Raw genomic sequence first — 24806 nt, forward strand, 5'->3', positions numbered from 1 at the left:
AAAGCCTGCAGTCCACACATATTAGTGACATTCCACACAGCAGCTAGTGATAATTTACAATGAGAATATGACTGGGAATTATTTAAATACATAATCCAAAATATATAGTATGAATAAGATATATAATGCTGTTAGTGACAGACCATGTGTGCACACTCAGAAGAACAAGAAATCACTAAAAAAAACCACTCAAAGGTAGACTGGTTAGAAGATAACCAGTAAGATGATGGATAGTACAGTGTCTATGGCACAGTCTCAGCTTCTGAAGAATTGAATCTTTCAGAGCAGGTTTCAATCACAAGTGAAGAGAACTGAGCTGCAGCCTGGGGCAGAGAGCAGCAGCAGCGCTGGTGGCTGGGCTGCCTGACTAAAGGAACCTGTGTGACAGATTTGGAGATGAGCAGCATTCGAGGAGGGAGTAAGCAATGCCTGCTTGGTGAGAAAAGTAGATTTGGAGCACTCTATATTAAGAATGCTTAGAAGATGAATTGCCACTCTGGAAGAGCAAGGAGAGAACAAGAGTCCTAAAATATTTCTAGTGTCCAATATGAGATCTAAATCCTGGCAGAAAGCATCAGCTGCCATTTTTAAATCACATTCTCCATATGGAGATGGTGACAGTATGCACAATATCCTAGTTCTTGCTTCCTAAACTTCCTCCCTCTACTATATATATGTGATCAATAAAAAATGAATAAAGGAGATGTCCAGGTATATGACACATCTCTTGTCACTTCCTCTTATGGGACAGACTAGTGATTGCTGCAGCAACAAATGAGACAGCAAAACGTGATTCAGTCACATATAAACAAATTCTTCCAAAAACATAGAAGAGTCTCTTGAAGACAACAACTCACAAAAACCTAAGATAAGTCAAAGCAACATGAAAAGTCATGGACAAAATGTAAAGGAATACAATGCAACAGCAGAATATGAAAGAAGCTGGTCACATTTCTTTCTACCATCTTAGCTGGGCCATTACCAAAGCATACTTAGAACTGTGTCTCTGGAGATTAAATTTCATTCACATAATACATAACACACAAAGGATGCTTGTTTTAGACCAGAAAAATAAAACCCCAAATTCATCTATCAGTATACAAGTCTTTTGTCTCCACTGAGGATAAATATGGTGGTCTACATGACCATCAGTCTCAATTTTAAACAGTTAATGTCACTTGCAAGCTATTCTTACCATAAAAAACCAACATAATATGCACTACAGGGAACTAAATTTTTTATGGGAAGTGCTCACTACTGTCTAGAGAGCCAAATATTCAACAGATAAAGACAAAAACTCAACAACACTGTCATCACTGTTTCTGAACACATGAATGTTATTTAAAATTTTCAGCTGAAATAACTGTAGCATAAGATGTGGTATGTAATTTGAAAGGTCTGTAACTTAGTCATTCAGTATTTTTAGGGAGGAGTTATTTCAAATGCAATGTTCTATTTGAGAAACAATATAAGTGTATCTTGGGTATAACATAACTGCCTAGTATCAAGCCTTCTGTAGTTATGACTGTCTTTCTGTTGTAGTATTCTGCAGCTTCCATTACTGTAGCACAGCATTTCTGTCTAAAGCACAAAACTTCATTGTACATTTGTGAGACTTTTAGTCCAAGTCCACAAATGAGGCCCGAAACATAGAGAATTAGATGAGCACAACCAAATTTTGGGCTAAACTGGGATTAATACAGAACTTGAGTAAATAAAGAAATTATCCAGAAAGTTTGCATTACCAGGCACCTGTCCCTGGAGGAAGCACAAACACAGCATCTCCCTATTTATCTTACAGGCTCCCTAGGCACTTTCAGCTGCACAGAGCTACTACCTTCATGTGGGGAAAGAGACAACTGTGCTCCACCTGAGCAACACTACACTCCAGCAGCAAGGTGAAACAGCACTGAAACCTTCCAAAGCCTCCAGAGAGACTAGATCAATTAGGTGTGTTCAAAGCACTCCCTACACATCTCAGTAAGACTGAATTCAGCACAAGCCACTGTTACTATGGCCATTTTCATTTAAAACATTAAACTTAAATCCTTCCACTTCCAGCCTAGTTCTCTCACACCTCACTGGTCACTAATTCAAGGAAGTATCACCTCTCCTAAAAAACCCCAAAAGATACAGACTGTAACTATGTCAACTACAGTCCTAAAGTTGATTCATACAGCAGAACGCTTTTGCATCTTTGCACATTTACTAGTAAGTCTGTCCAAAATGAGTGAGAAAGTGTTGTTAGCAAGGCAAAACAGCTCCACAGTTCCCAGCCTGCCCCACAAGAACTGCTAACTTTGGAACATGAGTTTTCTCCTACAGTCAGAGACTTCTGCTCTCTGCTGCTTTACTGTCCCTCATCTGTTCCTTGTGTTTACTGTGAAAGATTCTGTAGTGAGGGCAGCTCATCCACTCATCCTTTTGTGTTCAAAAGTCCTCACCAACTTCAGCAGACACACTGCAGGTATAATTAGGGTTTTGAGGCCTACATCATTTCAGAAAGAAAATGCAATTCTTCTAAAACATGGCAGAAAGTTTTATTTAACTTTTCCCCTACTGCTGAAGTGCCAAGATATCCAGGTACATAAGGATGCACTTGGTGAGATTGCCAAAGACATCCAACTCCAACTGAAACCCAGAGAATTGAGCACATTTACTCCAAAGACTGCACAGACAATCTGTCCATACTTTAGAATTGAGGTCCCGAAAATCCTACTCCACATCCCACTTCCCTTGCCTGTTCAAGGGAATTTTCCTTACTGACTTTTATGAGAATGGAATCTATTCGTTTTCAGTAATATACCAGATATTTCATGGTCAGAGATACAATTTCTATGGACAGGGGTACAACTCACACGACAAGAACACTGTGCTTTATTACACTGCCCGTATCTGTTCCACAGCTTTGGATGCACAAAAATAGGTAAAGAAATTAAACCTCAAGGATGACACAGTGCTTTCAGACCACATAGAACACTTTCTAACGTCATCTGGCACTTTTCCACAGGCCAAGGACAACAAACAACCTCAAACACAGAGATTTACAGTTTCTGTTTTACCACCCAAAGTCATCTAACAAAATTCAAGGTACTTCTGAGCACTAGACAGCAGAGTAAGATCAGTTTTCATCATTTGAGAGGGAAACACTTCTGGAAATGGTTACTTTGCTTCCCACCAGACAAATTAGTTTCACTGTGATCTTTTCAGATGTATAACCCATGAATTTTAAGTTGGTTGTAAAAGTCCACAGAAATGCAATTTAGCATCTTCCATTTGTACAGATTTAAACACACTTCTAGAAAAGCAATTGTAATAGTTTTGAAATGTCCTTTCCCTTGGTTCCTTTCCTTCCTCCTCCTTACCTATACACTAACAGTTTTAATGACACAGGGATATTTCAGTATTTAACAATGAAATTTAGCATGTCAATATTTTCACAATATAATTAACAGAGCAAATATAAACTCCTGACAGTAATTATGATTTTGTCTGACTTCACATCAGAGCAACTTCACTGTTTGAAATTATGAATATCCTTCACAGACTGCTATGTAGTCCTGTTGCAAAAGAAAAATGATTTCACAGAAAATTATGAGAAAACTTCAACTTTTTTCTCTTGATAAGGTACATTAGTAACATGAATTGAGAACAATGTCTGAGAATGCCAAAATAAAGGATATTTCTCCCAGTGGAATTAAGATTTTAATACTTTGCCTTTGATCTGAATTACACAGTATTCTTTAAATCCAAGAGCACAAAATTCCAGACTTCCGTAAATAACCTGAAGCCTGCTAGCACAAATCTGCCAACTAACAAATCCCTCTTCATCTCTCCAAAGGCTGCATTTTTAAAGGTCATTAGATGGTCAGCTCACACACTGGATTTACAGACCATGTAAATATAATCGACAAAAGACATATAAAATCTCCATTCCCCATTTAGAGTAGCAGTGCTTCTTAAGAGCATATCACAGACAATAATAGCAAGATCCTAACTTTTACACTGGATAAGGCAGCCTAGTACTGAATTTTCTGTGTTTACAAGGGTCCTACTGATATGAACAATGGCTTAGGTACAGCACAACACCAAAATATTCCGCTAAAGAAGAAAAAACCCAACAAACTCAAAACCTTCCATTTCTGCCTGAGTCTAAGGCCCTGTTTTGTCTGAAACATGAATGATCCCAATGGATACTCATGGCATTGGAAAGGTCTCAGTTCACAACAAGATCAACAGCTTCAGGTCAATTACATGTTCAGTGTTCAAGTTCTGCACAAATGCTGTATTAAATCTGAATATTGGCTCAAGTGAGCCAAGTGAAATCATGAATTACATCCATCTTACATAAAAATCTGCCCTTCAGAACAAAATGAATGCACTCTAGCATGGAGTATTGTAACAAAGTTCCATTTCCAGACAGCTTTGTCCTGAAGCAGAAATGGTCCCTTCAGCTACTGCTGCATGTGTGCTGGTACCTCAACCCCAACATTCCACTCCACACTTTTGTTTTCAAAAGGTAGATCAAGAAAATATAAACTGAACAAAAAAACAACCAAACACTTAAAGTAAACACATTCAAACATCTAAACCTAGACATACATTCAGATCAACTTTGCAAGATTGGACTATTCCCATAATACTGAAGTGTGACCATGTTTGCATGGGTCATTTCACTTCAGCTCTGCCTCCAGCCTGTCCTCAACGCTATGTGGGAGGTTTACACTAATCAGCTTTTTCTGAAGTTTAAATTGCAGCATCACATCAACAGCTGTTACACAACATCAAGAAATAGGAGCTTGTGCTGATTTATGAAAGCCAACCCGGTGCTATTTTCAAGCCTCTGAATTAGCAGATATTTTTCCCCATAAAATTATTCAACATTATCAAGTTAAATATTTTAGTTAAGAATTAATAAATACAGTGATGCATGACATTCTAAAAAGCCAGAGCTATTTTACAGTTAGCATAAACTTACCAGCAATTAATACCTTACAACACTAGGATATTTTTCACAGCTTTAATTATGTGCTTGTAACTTCATTTATTGGAGAGTGAAGGTTTTTCGAAAAGGGAGAAAAAGTGTACTACTTTCCCAAGTTTGTTTTAAATAAAATCAAATTATCCAAATTATCCTCTCATAAAGCATACACCATACCGTTCAACAGCCAGTAAAGCCAAATTCCAAACTTGGATTTTGTTATTTTGCAGCTGTAAAGGTGTCTGGCCCTCACAGCAGCATCTGAAGGAACACCTATGGCATTTAAGCCTTTTACATTCTTTGAAAATCTTTCAGATAACAGAATTTTTCTTTAAAGGAAAAATGGAGGGGAATAAACCAAAAGAGAGAGAAAATGGAGTTAAACATGTATCCAGTCAAAGCACACATGCATTCACGTATCAGTCTTCAGAAAGAATCAAAACATAGTGTAACTCTTGTTAATCTCATAATTGCAAGAGGCTTTTACCCATGGCTGTTAAATAATACGATCCAAATGCCTCTTCAAGATTAAGTATATAAAGTCACTGTGCAACTAAAATAGCAAGACACCAAATGGTATGCTACACCATTTGCATGAAGAAGAGAAAGATTACTATTGTTTCCTTAATACTGAAGTACATTTACTAGAATATAAATGCATTCTTTGGAAACATAATGACTGTAACTTTGAATTTTTACTCCTGTAAATGCTTAATGTGATTACATTACTTTAAAACAAGCAATCTATTTGCTTTTCTCATATAAAAGATCCATTTTACAGACAGAAAAGAAGGAAAGGTATTTTTGCAGAGGAAAAAAAGAAATAATCAGAGCAATGAACTAAGTAATCTGAGGGCAAGAAACAGGTGCCTCATTGATAAGCTACATCATATTTACCTTAATCTAAATCAGAATTTATATTGTGGCACCTAAGTAGCTGCAAATCTACCATTGGGAAATCCAAGATCATCTTCACTCTCTGTGGAGAGCAAGGCTTACTACTTTGAAGATGCTTTCCATGTTCAGAGCCCAATCTAAATATTTGTAGAAGGAATAGAGGTCAAGGTTCCCCGCTAGTGTTGAATTCTATTTCTGCTCCCTGGGGAATTAAAAAAAAAAGTATTTTTTTCTGTAGTGAAGGAATATATGGTAAACTTCCACAGAAATTCATGGCTGCGGGCACAGCTAGAATTTAGGATTTTGTGGTCCCCATATCACACTGAAACACTGGATCTCAATCTCTTGCAGTAAAGACCGGTATGTAAGCTTATGATGCAGCTCTGTACACTTCAAGTCAATGCACAGAACTACTGATTCTACAGCTACTATAATAAAATTGCCATTAAAACAAGAGATTTATAAAATATCTATTACTTACAAAATGAGATGCAAGATTTTGTTGTAAAAAAACTCGAAATAAGACAAACAAAAAAACTCTCTCCACTTAGTACTTAGTGACTGAACTTAGTCTTCTCTACAAAACATGATAATCTGGTTTCTTATAACAATGCTCAAGATCTCAGTTTGGGGTGATGTCTGCAGGCACTCCAGAATCAGGACATACCACTCTGTTATCATCTGAGCCCAGTGAGATGTCACAAGTCTTAGGGCAGACAGGCACACAGCCAGTATTGTCCAACACAGCCATTTCCCCTCCACACTCTGGATACAGGAGGTTCTCATCTCTCCCACAAGCTAACAGAAGTGCAGCCTCTCAGAGCTGAAAGCCCTTTGGAGGATGGCATTAGCCCACAGAGTTGAGCCCTTGGCAGGATGTATCCTCAGAGGTTCCTCAGAGCTGTACTGCAGTGCTCAGTTCACAGTGCAGCCTGGAGTCAGCAATGCAGCACAACTGAAATATTTGGAACTGGTTGCTGAATGGAAGTATTTTAGTTGGGAACTAGAATTTTATTTTCAAGAAGCATAGAGTACATACATTGTTATCCCCATCCCACCTGTAATTTTATGCCAGAATAATAGCAATGCTAGTGGCATTTGTGTAGTATTCAAGCCAGCAACAAGTAGAATGAAGGAGAAAACATTGAATTTTGAAAGTCTTAAACTAAATCAAAAGGTTCTGCAAATAATTTCATGTAATCCACCAAATCTGAACAATTTCAAAAGCCACTGAGCTTATACAGAAACTTCTATAGTACTTCTTAAGACCCAGAAAAGCATCTATGATATGGTCAACTATCCTTTTTCAATATAACATCTTTCTTACATGTGCAAATTGGTTTTGTACCTGTATCTAAGGAGCAACTGGTGAAACACTGAGTAAAAAGAATTTCACAAGTAGTTATTTAGCAGAGACTTAAACATTCTTTAGCCAGTCTGCATTTTTTTTCTTTATAGCAAATTAGAGTCCAGAGTGCAAAATGGGTACCGTGACTGTTTCCAGCTCTAAGTATTCCTTTCAACCTAAGCAATTTTAAGTTTTGCTATCTCCCAGGCTACATGAAATATGGTATTATTTTGACTGTCAAACCCCCTTAACAGAAAAAACTGAGCTGGGTGTCCAGGCTTGGTGCTGTTTAGAAGGATAACACTGAACCAAGTTGACTAATTTCCCATTACCAGTCTGCTGTCTTGCAGAGAAAGCAGCCCAGCTCCAACCTTTAATTACCTAAGCAGTACTTACTAAACTTAGTTGCCCTAAATATCCACAGATTAAAGCAGTTCTGGAGATGATCCCAGATAGTCTTTCCAAGTAAGAACTCCCTCATCACGTGCTATTACTAAACAATCCTGTACAACCAAATAACTATAGTAAACACATATGGTATTGAAAAACACAATTGATCAACTGATTATCTTCAAATCTGCAGTATATATTCTGCACTGAAAAGTCAACTGGCCTAAATAAACCCTCCCTCACCCTCCATGAAACACAAAAAAATAATTCTCAAAGAGCTTTGAGTCAGGCACAAGCACAGGTTTGTTCACAAACAAGAAAATCCTGCTGACCATTTTCTTGCCTTTTTCAGCCTGCAAGCAGCAAAAGGTCCTCATTTTACTCCTGGTAGGGCAACAGAGTGTTGGCGTTTTACACAGTCCCTCTCACTCAGCAGTCCCAGAAAGCATTCCCAGTGGTAGAAACATCACTACAGCAGAGATCTGCAACCTCCTTAGTCACATTTTTTTATTTCCATTCTCTGTGGAGAGCAGCTGGCCCAAAGATGGGTCACCCTCTTCTATGGAGCAACTAAAAACATCTATACATTCTAAGACTTCTTCTTCCTCTGTGTGGAAGACACAAAGAAATCACAAGTGCTCTATAGTGTAGCACTGAGCTACCAGTTTTAATTAACTGGGAAGTTCTAATGCTTTACTTACTGGGAAAAGTTGCATCTTTTATTTTAATGTGCACAATAAGAGTCCAATCATGAGCTGACCAGGAAGGAGTGCTGATGGTGGCACTGAGCTCCAGGCTTAATAAACTCAATATGGCTACAATTTGTGATTATGTGGGGGAGAAATGGTGCTTAGCTACTGACCCTCTCTGCAGACTTTGGGTAAGTCACTTTGCCTTTTTTCAGTCTTCTTTTCCTTGTTCATTTTCATTAGGCACTCTTAGGGACTACCACTGCATCTCATACAAGGACAAACACTATAGCTCCACAGGGACCTCCCGCCCTCAACTAGCAAAACATCACTGAAACAGGACTAATTAATATGCTGGCTTTGACTTCTCTGTCTAGCCAATCCTGCCTCACCAATTTCTCAGAGCACCACAGTACTCATGGCACCTGAAGTGAGATTCAAGAAAGGAAAGAGTGATAATATTCCAGGTAAGTTTCTTTCACCTTCTGTTCTGGAGGCGTCTGCATAAAAATAACAAGCAAAGGTAAATGGACATTGGAAACACCTCAAAGTGGCAGTGCAGGTAAAGGGAGCAGACAAAGGATAGCAGCAACAGAGAAGAGCAAGGTTGGCAAACGGCTACAGAAGGTAAGAAAAAGCCTTACAATTTTAGGCAACAGCAGCCGAAGAACCTATGGAGGAATTTAAAAACATGTAACATAATCAAGTAAAGAATGCAACCTTTACAAAGGCATAAAAAGTAAAGGAAGAAAATTCTTATCAAAGAACTAAACCAGAAATACCATCCCACCATCCAGCACTAAATCTGTAGGGCAGAGCCTCAGCTGCTGTGAACTGTCATGGTTGTATTGATGGTAGAGTTAAGGGAGCACAGATATTCTCCCTGAGGCTCCAAACAACTGCCTCTCTCAAAGAGTCAGTTTTGGTCTAGGAGCTCACAAAACTCAAAGCACAATCTGATTCACAGTAAATGGGGGAGTGGGTAATAAATCTATTCTCCACATTTCAGTCAATTTAAACTTCTAAACATAGATTTAATTCAAAAATTCCGTTCCAGAAGCTTAAATGTTACTCACCATCTGTGAATATCCTACATCTTGCTACTAAAAGGTTTAAAATACCTTTGAATAACAATAGATTCAATCATCTTGCCCACAAGTCACTAAACAACTGAATGCATCATATGCAGGGGCAAATCAATTCATCAGGTTTAGGCAATCTCTGCAAATTTTCCAACAAGCATGTATGGAAACTGAACAGGCAAAGTCTAAATTATCATCTTCTTGCTTACAGGAAGGCACATTTACCACTGTTCCTCACTATGGGTAGATGATGTCACCCTCAGCATCGTTAATGCTGCACCTGTTATTAACATTAAACCATTCATATCATCTTGAAAAAAAAAAACAAACAATTGACAACATACACATGGTAACTTGCATTCCACCTGAAGTGTTTGCTCTGCTGTACTTCAATTTACCAGCAGAGTTGCAGCAGGAGTTAATCTGACTCAGTTTCTAATGCTAGTACAATTTCTACTAGAATGTCTTCAATGTCTGTCAACTTCAAAGAATAAAGAAAACTACCAATCTTTTCTGCCTGAAAGTCTTGCCTCCCTGTAGAACAGGATTGATGCCAGGTGAATTGTCAGCAGGTTATTACAATATTTTCAGCCTACGAGGTGAGTAACCACATCTATTCTGTAAAACGTCATTGACATAACAAATACAGAACTAAATACAGATAATAAAATTTCGTAACTTCACAAAAAAACAACTATAAAGGTTCTTATCAGAAATATTAGCAGAACAAAGTGTAAAACTAATTTACTGTAATTTCTTGCCCAATGTAACTTCACAAAAAAGAAATATTAGCAGAACAAAGTTTAAAACTAATTTACTGTAATTTCTTGCCCAACCAAAATCAAACCTCTCTATATTTTGATTTTTCACTCTGTTTTATCACTTTCTCAGCATACTACTTCCCAGGGCCTACCTCTTTGCCTTGCAATTCCCAAGACTCTCCTGTGGTTCACCATCCAAATTCAGTCTCCCTTCATTCACGTGCCTCTTTCATCTATCTGCCCACTCCAGGATGCCTGACAGGATAATCTCAGTCTTTCTACCACACAGTTACAACCCCCAAATTTCTCTATACCACCAGCTTCTGGTGACAATCTTCTATCTCCAGGTGCTTTTCACACTCTACTTCCCTGCAGCTCAGTTCTGCACTTGTAGAGTTTTGTCTGAATCCTCCTTGGACACTGGTGGTCCAAGTGAGACCGACGAAACACCAAGTGCACAAAGATGCAGAAATGAATCCAGTTTTTTAGCACCTGTCAAGCAACCCAGAATCTCATAAAGACTGTGCTAGGCCAACCCCTGCATTGTGGAGTAATGCTCCCAGGCTGATTTACAAGGCCTTTTCAACCCACTTCCTACAACAGCAAAGTCAGGTCTGGGAGCAGCTGCACATGATACCAAGCAAGACAGCAGCGCTTTCAGTCTCAGCTGCAGTACAAGAAATCAAAACTGCCATGGACCAAGACAGGAACATTTAAACACAGCTTTTATACCAACAGCATCATTTTCTAAGAGGAAAATGGAGCACACATCTACAAAATAGTCTAACTCTCCAGTCATAACAGAGAAGAACATATCCAAACACACAAACATTATCCCGCACTAAAGGTGTCAGACAGCAATACCATGGAGAGCTGCACGTCCAAGTCTTATTAACTTTGATTTTGAAATCCCTAATTCAGGATTTCAAATATGTCCTGAGTGAAATGTAATTCATTTCAGTTCCACACCACATCACAGGACAACTCAGGTTAGATGGAACTTCAGGAGGTCCAAACATAATTTTTCCAGGAGCCTAATCAAAACTGAAGTATCTGGATTTGATGCTGTCTTATATTTCCTCTTTGACCTCAGGCCAATAATTTACACAGCTGCTCTGCCTGAGAGATTTGCAGAGTTGTCTGCAGTTACAGAAAAAGAAATGTTGCACTATTACTACATTAACATCTGAGGAATGCTTAGGTAATGTGGTTTGAAATACAGGCAAATCAGATACCTGAATATTAGAACGGGGCTAATACAGGAAACTTGAGACCTTAGTCTAGCACTCCAGAGCATTCAGCCTAGATATTTCAAGTATGAACCTGTGTTCACAGATATTACATTTAGTTCTGAAGTGGCTACATTTTTAGAATTTGGATTTTTGTTTCAGGCCTGCTTCTTGGTTCCAAAGCAAAGACTTAGCTTGTAAAAGTCCTTATCCACAGTGTACTTCAACTGGACCCAAGCCAACTGCAAATAAATCTGAGTCATATGAAATAAAGATTATATTAAGTAGTGTTTTTACTAGGTTTAAGAATATACAGTAACATCAGAAAATACTTTTTAATATGTTTCATTTGCCTTTGTTTACTACATCTCGAAATGGCATTTTAGTCAGACCCTAATTTACTGTGTGTTAAACTGCTTCCAGCAAACTTGACACCTAAACCTGGCAAAATGGATAAATTACCCTGGAGTTCGTTTTCATTTCTCAGCTCTCCAGGGGATGCTGCTGGCAGGTTGCGTCAAAGCATGGAGAGATGTTTGTCTCACTTCTTTCTAGTATTTTGGATGCCAGTTTTAATATGCTGCTAGAAAATGAACAGCTCAGAAAGAAGGATGATTTTTTTTCAAATTCTATGTTTAGTCAAAGCACATTTCCTACACTGGTTCACCAAAAAAAAAACCAAAAAACACAAACCCAGAAACAAAATAATAAACAAACAAACCAACCAACAAAAAAACCCCAACACAAAGAAAAACCTCACCACTTTTCTCAACTAACCTCAACCACACCTACCTGCATAACCATTTAATACACCCATGGCCATGCAAAGATGTCAGAAGCTCAATCTCAACCTAGGTGTGAGTTCTGATTTAGGAGACTTGACAGTCACAGAAGAAAAGCTTGTGATAACATGTTTGTCATGTGCCATCAACTACTCCACTAAAAGTGGTTTTAAATTGTCACATATCTATTTTCCCCTGAATCAGAAGCCATACAAATGACATCACAATCAATGAAGTTTACCACTCTGCACCTACAGGGACAAAAGGGAGTCGGGATTCACTTGGTGAGGAGGAATAACCCAAAGCAGACCCAAAACAAATAAAACCCCACCAATATATGACAAGTGACTACAGAAATAAGCTACATGTTAGCTAATTAGTAAGTCTTTCAACTACATAAATAAATACACATTCCCAGGACACTGCACCTATATGTTATGTGAATACTACATGCATAAAGCAACTAAGAAATTTTTTCTTAAACCTTTCTTCATTTTCATTTCCTTTTAGACCAACATGAAAATCGAGTATTTATGGCTGATAACTTTCCTGGTCTTTGAGGGCATAACACACTAGACTAACAAAGTATTTTAAATACATATGCATGCATTATCAATAAATCTATCATACTACAATAGTTGCACATATTCTATCCATCAAAGCAGAGAGGAAGTCTGACTAATATGCACGTGGGGAATACTTGCATATAGCAGAACACAATAATTGTCTCTAGTATCTCAATGAGACCATGCTCTTTCTGTGCTAGGTATTGTATGAATGTATGGTAAGAGCACATGCAGGTCATGCTGAGCTTACAAATTCAGGCTGTTCATGAAACTGAGGTTTACAATGAAATTATTAATACCGCATCCTTAAAAGTGGAGGTCTGAGGCATTCACCCCTGCTACAAAATGGAAGTTTGATCTAGGGAAGATCATGAGCACATTGTTTAAAAGAAATACATATTATCACATAATTTAAAGAAAATCTACATCAGCACAAAATTATATATTCCACCAGCCTTTATTACTCCAAGTTTATGCTCTTATACATTAAGGTGTCTATAAGGATTAAGGAAAAAAAGGATACATCAATCCAGCATGTTAAGAATTATGCATTTATAAGCACTGTGTTTGTTAAATACAACTTATGGAAATCAATAGTTCCTATACTGTCTTTACTACAAGTGTACAAGAAATAATGTTTTCTGCCCCTTTGGAAAATTGCTTGGAAGAGTCAGTCCTGTCTTCTCCAGTCATCATTGATTTTTGTACAAAAAAATAACAGGCTCTCGTTCTCTCTGTGGTACACTAACAAAACTGTCTAAGACTTCTATAGTTTCTCTACAATGCATGACATCTTACATGAGTCCCCAAGGTCATAACTAACAGTGTGAAATATACACAGACTTAATGACTTTGGTCCTGACTCAGAACTCACACACATGCTACTGTGAAACACACTTTACTGCAGAGGACTGATTCTTTCTCTCTCACTGCAGGTACACAAAGCATTGCTACAACATGCCTTTTAATGCTAAACTAAAAATGCAGCATAGCTCAGGAAGAAATGTCTTCCCTCAAGTCCACAATTCACAGAACCACAGAATCACAGAATAATGAGGTTGGAAGTGACCTCTAAGATCATCGAGTCCAACCTATGTCCTAACACCTGAACTCAGAATCTAGACTATAGCACCAAGTGCCATGACCAGCCTTTTTTTAAACACATCCAGAGATGGTGATTCTACCACCTCTCTGGGAAGAGCATTCCAGTACTTTATTATTCTTTCGGTGAAAAATGTTTTCCTAATATCCAACCTATACCTTCCCTGATGTAGCTTGAGACTGTGTCCTCTGGTTCTGTCAGCTGCTGCCCAGTGGAAGAGATTGACCCCACCTGTCTACAGCCTCCCTTCAAGAAGTTGTAGAGAGCAATAAGGTCACTTCTAAGCCTCCTCTTCTCCAGGCTAAACAACCCCAGGTCCTTTAAACGTTCCTCACAGGGCTTGTGTTCCAAGCCTTGTTGCCCTCCTCTGGACGCGCTCAAGCATCTCAACGTCCTTCCCAGACTGAGGGCCCCAGAACTGAACACAACACTCAAGATGTGGTCTCACCAGCACCGAGTACAGGGGAAGAACTACCTCCCTGCTCCTGCTGGCCACACAATTCCTAATGCAGGCCAGGATGCCATTGGCCTTCTTGGCCACCAAGGCACATTGCTGGCTCATATTCAACAGGCTGTCCCGGAGGACCAGCACCCTCAGCTCTCTTTCTGCTTCTACACTATCCAGCCACACTGTCCCAGCTTGTAGGGGATTTTTATGGCCAAAATGTAGAAAATTCATATTTACCTACTAACAGCAATAGGAGGAGCACACTTGAACCAAATCTCCACCTATTTAAAATCAGTGTAGCCCATGAACTGTCCATGGCTGACAAACCACAGACAAGAAAACCCCACTGCCTTTCTGTTTCAAGGCCACTCCCTAACTAGGGTCAGAAGACAATGGAAATATATTCCCATTTCTAATTCACAGGGGGAAAAAAAAGTCTACCCATATACAGGGATTACTTGAAAATATTCACAACAGCAAAAAGTCTGGATCAGTTTTTTAGCAGCCTGACATGCCCCAGTGGAGGCATGTGGTAAGAAACATCATGACACCCAGTCACCCCACCTTGTATGTGCCCTGGAAACGTTACCTGGAGGTCTGGAGGACATGGAGTCATGGGAACATTTTGAAACAAGACGCAAGCCACTGGAGCAGAGAAGCTACAAATCAGACTTTCTGGGCAGATGGCACTGCAAGCTAGCAAGCTGATGGCAGATGGAAGTGAGAGCTTGGATACGGCAAAAAAATTGGTTGCAAACTAATGAGGTATGTTAAGATGCTAGAGACAACTACCCCCTTTTCTGATCTCTCTGCTTTAAGTGAGGGTCAGGTCAACTCCTCCTCCCACAGAAATCTACCCAGAGCCATGAAGAAAAGGTAGCTTGGTTTCTTTCCAAGAGGAAGCTATCCAGAGATGGCTCAATACCAAGTAAGTAGACGATTCATAATTCAAAAATCCCAGGCTCTCATGTAATTTCTGAAGTCCAGAGCCTTCTAAATACAATCTATAAGCCCTCTAGCCTCCAGGACAATATAAAGCAGAGAAGCTTTCAACAATGGGGAAGTTTAAAGCCAGGAATGATTTTTCAATAGAAAAATGCTACAGAACGTGTTAACTGTGGTGAGGATTTGGTCTCAGTCCAGACTAGAACCAAGGCTGGCTTGGTGCTCCCAAGGCTCTACCTCCTTCCTGCAGCTGACCTACAGGTCCTTTGCTGCTATGGGATAGAGACAATCTATAATTCTTCATAATTGCAGAATATTACCATCAGAAAAAATGTGGAGCACCTCTTAAGATGTTCATTATCATGATTATCATTCCTCTGACACAAAAACCCCAACTTGTCTTCTCTAGTTACATACACACACATACATGTATTTTCTTGTCCTCTTTCAGACTCCTCTGGTTCTTTTTTAAAGCAGCATTATTGAGACTTTAGCACTTTTCCTCTTCTGATACAATGCCCCAGAAACATTATCAATGTTTGCAGAAGAACACAATACAAAATTATCTACTTCAGCAAATGAGACTGATCTAAAACAGTGTAGACTATGTGAGCTTCTAGAAGATAGCAGCTCTCACACACTTCTAACATTATTTCTAGAAGCTTACAGAGTTTTATCCCAATGTACATTACAAAGGGTGAGCCTTTTTTGCCAGTGTCATGAAGTGCAGGGATCTCATGGTCTTATAAACTTCTATAGCTGCCATTTCTAACAATTAGTATTTTTATTTTTTTCACTTACACGTAAGAAAATCAAGTGAAGTGGTAAATATATTAACTCCATTGAAAGCCTTTGGAAAAAGGGAGGTAAAGCTGAAGACTTGTGTGGGAAGCTAAGGAAAAGGGACCACAGCAATAACACAAGGGATTAACAGGCTCTCAGCAAGAACCTGCATTTTTCAAGGTACTATGAAATTCTTGTATCCTAAACACACACATAAAAACATCCACACAACAAAAGAAAACTGCTATATACCATACACACAGCCATGCATTTGTACAGCCCTTCATGCCTAGAGCAGACACAGAAATTACACAGGTGAGAGCAAGTACATCTCATAGAGGAGCCCACAGGGAACCATGTGTTCGTATTCCAACTGAAAATCCACACTCTCACCAATCTTCTATCCAATCTCTGCCAAGTCTCTTGACCTTTCCTGGGTCTTCCCTCTCTGCAGTCATGTGATTACACAAGCTACATTCCCACAGTGATGAGCTGTATTACTTGCTCCTTTCTGATGGCTGTTCCATCATTGCTATCTTCTTGTTACATGACAAATCTCAGTCCCTGGCTACCAGACAAGAATTAAAATAATAAATAGAAAAATAGCAAGTCAACACTCCATACATTAAAAAACAAAACAACAAAAGACAAAGCCAACAAAGAACACTACCCCAAATCTACAGAAGTTGTGACTGAGCAATAACAATAATGGGCTCTTACGGACCCACTCCTGTCCCACAAACACGAACTTCAGCTATTTTCAGATGTTCCCTTTATTTGCAGCTTAGATCTAGTCACTCCTACAGCATCTCAATTCCCCCTTCAGCTGCAGAAGATACACAGTGATAAGCAGTACATAACTGCAGAATAACAGGAAGTGATTAAAAATGCTACAACTGCAATCCTGTGACAAATTTGATCTGTAAATCTGTGTTCTAACTGAAGAAACACTTTTTAAAAGAAAGGCTACTACCATTACTGTGACTAGAAATTATGAATTTAATGCAAGTCTTGTGATATTTTTCTTAAACTGCAGCATCCTGATGCATATTTGGGCCTCCCTTGTGTCCATCTCTTGTGGTTACAGGGAAAAGTGCACCTCAGAGACTTGAATTTCAGAAAGCACATCAAAATGACCCAGCTGTATTTATCTATTCCAATTGTTCTTAAACTAATCTTATGACTTGAGAAGAATGGAGGAAGCTGAACTATTTGTTTTAAACAATGTGGAGAAGTCAGTATTATTTCTGGAATTCCGATTCACATGCAAGCATGTTTTTGCCTTGGTCATTTTTTCATATAATTGTGAAAAGTTCTCATTCATGCTAAATGGAAGTCTCCACAAGAACTTTGACAGGTATCTTTCTGATCTAGCTTCTATAATTTTGTGGCATTCATTGCCTTGACTCCAAGTGTGCTGACAAGTATGTGCTCAGACAAGACCACATTGATGCATCCATGTATACAGAGGAAAATGAAAGAGAAGTGGGAAAGAACGGTATTTTCTGACTATTCATCAAGAATCATTATGTGTTTCCAAAAGGTCCTTTTTGTATTCTTTCTTGATTGTTAACAACTTTGACAGACAAATCAAGAGCATCATAATGGTACAGATGCAGAACACAGCAAACTGACCCACAAAGTTCTTAACAAAAGCATGGGGAAGCTCTTGGACATCAAGAGGATACAGTTAAAACTTTTGGATGCACATACTTTGAGCTATGTTCTTCCATTCCTCTCTCAGGAGTGTATAAGCACACTAGTAATCCTCAATCTATACAACTGGCACCCCAGTATCACAACAAACATGTAAGTGAGGGCAGGAACACTGCTCCAAACTCTCCTAGTGCCTGGGGCTGACAGCATCTCAAAACTCATGCTGACACTGTTGGCAAGAAGGCACACACTCCATTGCTACCCCAGGGTTTATCAAAGAGTCACATCAAACAAAAAAAATCTGAACTTCAAATTAACTTGGCTAGTGCCATTGGCAAAATGTCTCATCTCCCACACACCATAAACCACAGAGAGGCAAGGAGAGAGAGAAAGGAAATACACACTGGAAAGCCAGATGGGAAGATGAAAGCATTGTGGACTAACACTGATACTAAAATGCATCATCTATTCCTGCCCTCAATCAATTCTTTTTGCTTGGCCAAGATAGACATCCTGAAGTAAAATGGATTCCAGGGTTTCCATGCCACTTACCTCATCAACCCCCTCCACACAACATAAATTCCTACTCTGAATACACAGTTTATCACTAAACTAGCAAACCATGATTAACTGTGTAATGGTAAAGAACATAAATCACTGAGCTCAGATGTCATCTAAAACACTGCATATTTAGCTACCCATGGTTTTAAGATGAGCATACCTCTCATGACTTGTGCAATATACACACATCAGCTGGGCAGAAATGAATAATCACTGAAGGAACAAAGCTACAGAAATTGAATTGTCGGCATTAGTCTCACAATGACCCTAAACATGCCTTTATCTGAACATTACCTTTTGCCTTTGATACATAAAAATCATGCCATTATGTAACACAATAAACCTCATTTCTACACAGAACAGTCCTGATTTGTTGGGTTTTTTTAAGTTTAACACTGATGTTTACATATCACTGCAGTTTGGTCATGACAAAACTACGCAATACATCTCAAGAGCTTACAGGACATTACAAAGTTTTCACATCTTACCTGGCTCTGTACAGTTCTTCTCTTCATGTGTCCCATTAGGTGATGCCATCAACCTTCTATTCCTCCATATTCCTGATACAATGCTTCTGTCTGCAACCGCTGATTCTTGGCCTATATTAAATAAAAAGATATTATGCCCACTAGCACCAGTTTTTTCCTGCATCATCCCAGCTGGACTACACGTGCCCACTAACAAGGAGCACAGACAGAGCATCAGAATGCAAACGGGGCAAAATCCAAGGTGTGACTGGAGCACACGCCAACAGACATGTCCTATGTTCTCCTAGCTCCAAAGGGTGCAACTAGGCACCACATCCGAGCTGTTGGCATGTTCTGGCTATCAGAGCTACTGGAACACTTGGCTGTGACCCACAGCAGGAAAATATTCTGCAGCAAGCAAATGCTGAAGCCTGTACCTGTGAAAGTCAACACTTGCAGCTCCTATAGATGAAACCAGCCCAGCTATGCTGACATGAGCAAAAATCACACTTCCATTTAGTCATCTGTACTTGCACATATTACATTACTGCTTTCATGAAAAATTAAAAATGCATATGGATATGTTCCAGTTACATTTTATTCTGAACTTTTCAGTCTTGGGTGTGCTTAATAATATCAAACCATCCATAACTCATCTAAGAATATGGAAATCACAGTGAATTCTTGTTAAGTCTTAAAAAAATAAACTTTTTTAGAAGTCAACAGAGCTTTTGCTAAAATGCATATTCCAGAAGCATTCTCAATGAAACCTGTTAAATAGAGTACAGGAGCACTTGTGAGATCATGTGCCGTATGCAATTATAATAATAAAAAAATAATAGAGCCCCTTAATTAAACCACTTCCACCTCAATCTTACCCATTTCAAATGAACATATTGTAATAACAAAAATTCTTCCTTGGCCAATTTTAGAGTTTATACTGTCGTCATGTAATGCCTGTTCTCTTAGTGACTTCTGGCTGGAAAAAAGAAATTTTGTTTGGTAGTTTTTCCAGAGTAAAATATTCTGAGCCACAATTGTAAGAAATATAGACAACAGATGGTCAGTGTTTATGGATAATATGTACTGTAAATTAGCCAGCTAAAAAAAACCCTACCTGATGCAGCATACTATCAAAAATTAGGTTATGAAGGATTTAGTTGATAACCAAGGAGATTAAAAACTTTCATTAGTCATGACATTTTTCATGAAAACCTAAAAAAGTTATGGAGAACAACAACTGCAACAAAAAAAATCCCTCAAGCTATGCAAACATATTCATATCCCCATTACTTGTTTCCAAGTTGAAAGTTTTAAGATGAGCAATATGCTAATATGGTCTAAGACACTGAATTCTTATATGGATGGCTTGTTGCCATCCTAGATACAGCTCAAACAAGCCAGGCAATAATTTGTGCACAAGAGCATTACAAACTATGACAAGTTCCAGCAGATTTTTCTTCCCTAAAGCACACACTTGAACTTCAGCTTTAATTTAAGCAGATGACCCATCCTAACTGTGCTGAAATGTGAGTTTCTTACATCAAATGTAGATGCTTAGTGATGGGCTTAGTCAATTTCATTCTTAAATCTTCGAGGACTGTTGGCAGCCCTACCTAGAGACCCAAGGGCTGTCCCAGCAACCTTAGATTCTGTATTTGAGGGATGTGAAGCATACTGCAGGATGAGGGCCTCAAGCTGCACACTGACAGCCCAAACCGTGCCAGCAGGCAGAGGAACACACGGGAATGAAATGGTTAATTATAAATGCATCAGTTTACCAATGCAGCACATGCACAAATGATGCAAAAGACTCTGTTACAATACTCTCTCTATAAAACGTAAGATTAGCACCGTTCCTAGCCTAAAATTCAGAATTTTCTGTCAAATCTACACTGTAACGGGGGGAGAGGTGTTGGGGGCGCGTGTGAGATTGAGAAAAGAAGCAGCTATAGCTGATGGAGGTTTACAACCTGAAGACAAAACGAAAGGCAGCCCGAAGTTGCAGAGGGGACCACAGGAGGCGGCTGGAGAGAACTCCACTCTGATGCAGCGGCAGGGGGGAAACTCCTTCGGGGCCGTTCGCAGGCACAGAGCTGCCCCGCGATGCCGATGCCCTGTCGGCTCCCGACCCGAGGGGCGCAGCTGGCTCTGCGCCGGGGAGCCCCGGACCAGCAGGCGCCAGCGGCGCAGCTTCCCCTCTGCCCGGGCAGCTTCCCCTCTGCCCGGGCAGCTTCCCCTCTGCCCCGGCAGCTTTCCCCTCTGCCCGGGCAGCTTTCCCCTCTGCCCGGGCAGCTTCCCCCTCTGCCCGGGCTGCGGCCGCGCATCCGCCCGGCGCGGGGCTTTCTCCCGAGGAACCCGCGCTGCCCGCACTCAGGGGCACTTCCACTGGGAGACCCCAAACGGGAACAGCCACCGCCGCCTGACCCCCCCAAACCTCGGCAGCCCCCGGGCGGCTGCAGCCCCCGGGCCGCCCCGGCCCTGCCGGGGTCCGCCGGTCCCGCCGCCGCTGCCACTCACCCGCTCTGGAGAGCAGGCTGGACATGCACCAGGCGAAGAAGAGGATGGCGCAGATGAAGCCCAGCTGCTGCAGCAGCATCTCCCGCCTCTTGCGAACTTTCCTCAGCATAAGCAGCATGGTCTTCTGAGGGGCGAGCGGCGTCTCCTCCAGCTCCATCGGAGCGAGCGCGGGCGCCGAGGGGGCGGCCAGTGGGGTCGGTGGGAAAGCGGGGATCACTCCCGGCGGCTTCCCGCGGACGGCTCCATTTCGGTCGGGCTGCAGCGCGAAGAGAAGCCGATGCCCAGGGCCTCAGGTCGGCAGCGGCGCAGCGGAGCGAGAGGCAGGTGGCGGCGGGAGGGGAGGCGGCGGCAGCCCGGAGCGGGGGGAGGCGTCGCGCTCAGGGGCCGGGCTGAGCCCCGCGCCCCATGGCCGGCGGCGGAGGAAGAGGCGCGGCGGCGCCCCGCGCTCCTCGGGCAGCGGCCGCCTCACAGCGCGCCGCGGGCTGCGAGTCAGCGCCGAGGGACGGACACATCCATGCGGCTCCCTGCCCGCCCGGCCAAGTTTGAAGTTTATCCCCTTCCTCTCTCCCTCCCCCGCGCCAGCCGTAGGCGGCAGGTGGGCGACTCAGCCCCGCGGTGACAGCAGCTGCCGGCGGGCTCTCAGCGCGGCGCCGGGCGGGCTCTCAACCCCGGCGGGCGGCTCGGCCCCTTCTCCCCGCCCCTCTCCCGCAACTTTCTGGGTGCTCCTCCGGCACCCATGGCAACGCGCATGTGCCCTCCCCCACCGCCGGGCCGGGGGGAAGGAATTAAGTGGCGAAATTAATCCTCTCCCCTATACACGGAATGCCCGGCTCTCGGCGTCGCCCTCGGCGTCCTGCGCGGAGGGCAGCGGGCAGCGGTAGGTGCCGCCGCGCAGAGGCACGGAGCGGGGCCGGGGCCGGGGCGCCTGAGGGGCTGCAGCGCGCTGGGACGCGAGCAGCGCCCGGGGCCGCGAGGAGCGCCGGTGGCTCGGGGCTCTTCCACCTGTCTCAGGAGATGCGTTTTAAATGGGCTTCCATGGGGAGAATGGCGCTTCTGCGCGGTTTCACTGCCGGGCGTTTAGGATGAGAAATTAATGACCCATTTTGTGGAATGGTGGTTAGTTCTAGGCTGTGCCACTGAGATTTCTTTTTTTTTTTTTAACTAAATTTTTATGTTTACATTAATTAAGTGGTTACTGTTAGCCAACGAGTCGTGGGAACTTCCTCCTACAGCGCTCGCATCGGTTCTGTATTCCTCCCAGAAACGCATGAGAATGTAGACAAAACGGGATTAACTCAACTGATCTTCCTTTTGATACAGCATTTGGTATACGACAGAAGCCTTTCAGGTGGTTCCCACTGGATCATTGTGTATATTCTTCAGAACATTCAACACATATCTGGCATTGTTTGTCATGGTTTCATAATTCCAATACAAATACCCACATAAACAAATAATCACAAATAAAATGTCACAAATTCTCTGTTTTCCCATTGTTCAAGTGTGTTTTCTAGTTTTGCTTGTGATTTCTATCCACTATAGTAAGATGCAGAAGAACAATGCTCAGGATGCTCTGGTACACACTGCGTGTGAAATTGCTCTGGATTCGTGCTGAAGACTGCCAATTGTCTCAAGTGCAAAATGCATTACTCAAGCTGGAGAGCCAAAAAGGAGCAGTGGTGTTGGCACTGTTGCTTCTCTACATGCGTGTAGCTACAGAAGCTTGTGTTTCTTAACTGTCCAAGCTCCATGGGCAGCTAGGCTCTGGTGGGCTTTTGACTTTCTGATTTACGTTAAAGCAGGAAAACATGTCAGAAGAATGGCACTGAGATATGCTCCAGTCTCCTCTGTTTCATTCCCTTTATAGCTGCTGAGAGAGAAACAGTAACTGTGAGAGCTCTTGCCTACTACACAAAAAGGTAATGAAGAAGATTGCAAATCAGGTTATGTCTCTTGATTTCTCTCCATGGCCAGATAGGAAATCTCAAAGTTGAACCCAGAACAGTGAAAGCTATCCCTGACCAAAAGAATTTACAGGCTAATTAGACACAGAGGCAATAGAAGTTGGATAAAGGCAACAGAAGGTCTTTAGATTGGCACCTTTATTTACAGTGGACTTGTTTTTTTCATTGAAGATCTTTAAGCTCCAGTGATGGTGTTGGTTGGCCATGTCAGTAGAGATGCCACTTTATATCCTGTCAGCTGTTGTAATAGATGGGAGCTAATTCTTCACTTGGCTTTCCATCACCTCTTTTCTGGGATTATTAAAGCCTTGCCATCCACTCAAAGTGACAATGCAAATATTAGTTTGCCATCCCCTTTTTGTGTGTTTAATGAGAGTTGCAGTGCTGACAAGGCTGTAGTTTTCTGTGTGAAGATTTTATCTAGCAATAGAAGGATGGTGACACTGGATGAGACGGCAGCGATTTCTTTGGTTTTCAGTAAAATAAATTTATAATCTGCTTAGATTAATAGAATCATTAAGGTTGTAAAAGGCCTGTAAGATCATCAGTTCTAACCATTAACCAGCAATGACATATTCACCACTAAACCATGTAGCCAAGTGCCACATCTACACATCTTTTGAACACTTCAGGATTGGTGGTTCCACCACTTCCCAGGGCAGCTTGTTCCAATGTCTGACCATTCTTCACTTATAAGGGCTTCAAAGAGGCTGTTCTAATGGCTGTGTCTCTTCCCACAACTGATGAAAGTTGCTTGTGATTTTTATGTTTACTGTGTTGATTTACTTATTTACTCTTTACACTGAAGATATTTTCAAAGCCATGGCACCCCTGATCTGAAGAGGTACTGATATTAAGACATGCAATGACAAGTTTGCAACAACTGAGGTAAATTTGTGTATGGAGTTGTGTCTGGAGTTGAGGCTGTCATTCACAAATATTCCATATTTGTCTCAATGTGTTGTTTACCATTGTTACAGATCCTGTGTTCACATGTGATGGATTTTCATTAATTCTGTCAGATCCTATGAACATCACATGGATCAAACAAAAGCACATGGTTAGTAACAGGAATGCAGTTATAATATTGCCTGTTTTGACACAGAGCTTTTTCCTTTTTTTTGGCTATTATGAAGTTGTTTGTTTTAAAGTTAACAGTTAGTGACTGTACAAATCCTGTGGCCTTCCCTGAAAGCAAGAACCACTGAAAGCAAGAAACCACTGAAAGCAAGAGCAAGAACCAAAACAGTGAGGAGTGCCTTTGTGAATTCCTTACAGAGGAGAAATCTGCTACCCATGAAAGCAGTTCTCAGTGTGATGGTGTGTGTCTCTCCCTTTCCTGTGTACACAAATGAGGCAGATCAAAGTTCAGACAGTACTAATCTCCTAATCATACAAGCTTCTGATTAGCATTTTTAATCAGTCTGGTAATCACAGGGCAGCCTCAAAGTTGTTCTTGAGTACTAAACTTTCAGAACAGAATTCCAAATCACTTATTTTGCTGAGGGTTTTTTAAGAAATGTGTCAGGTAACTCTGTGTAGGATGTCTCAAAGGGAAAAGGTGTGCTGCAGAATTCAGCTCCAGTTACCTCTCACCAGGAAGGTCTGTTTGAGTACATTTGAGCCATTCACATG

At 41.2% G+C, this 24806-nt stretch overlaps 1 protein-coding gene across 1 annotated transcript in view; it reads right to left on the reverse strand.

Moving 5' to 3' along the window:
* The window catches only part of LOC120503881 (ras and Rab interactor 3-like), a 156106-nt gene extending 133313 nt beyond the window's left edge, over nt 1–22793 (reverse strand). The window contains exons 1-2 of the mRNA XM_039712916.1: nt 21208–22793; nt 18709–18819 (exon numbers count right to left, since the gene is read on the reverse strand). Of these exons, the coding sequence (XP_039568850.1) occupies nt 18709–18819; nt 21208–21364 (268 nt within the window). The 5' untranslated portion in view covers nt 21365–22793. The remainder of the gene's footprint in view (nt 1–18708; nt 18820–21207) is intronic.
* Between the last annotated feature and the right edge of the window lie 2013 nt (nt 22794–24806).

The sequence above is a fragment of the Passer montanus genome, unplaced genomic scaffold (assembly GCF_014805655.1).
Source record: "Passer montanus isolate IOZ18808 unplaced genomic scaffold, ASM1480565v1 scaffold27, whole genome shotgun sequence".
Classification (NCBI taxonomy): domain Eukaryota; kingdom Metazoa; phylum Chordata; class Aves; order Passeriformes; family Passeridae; genus Passer; species Passer montanus.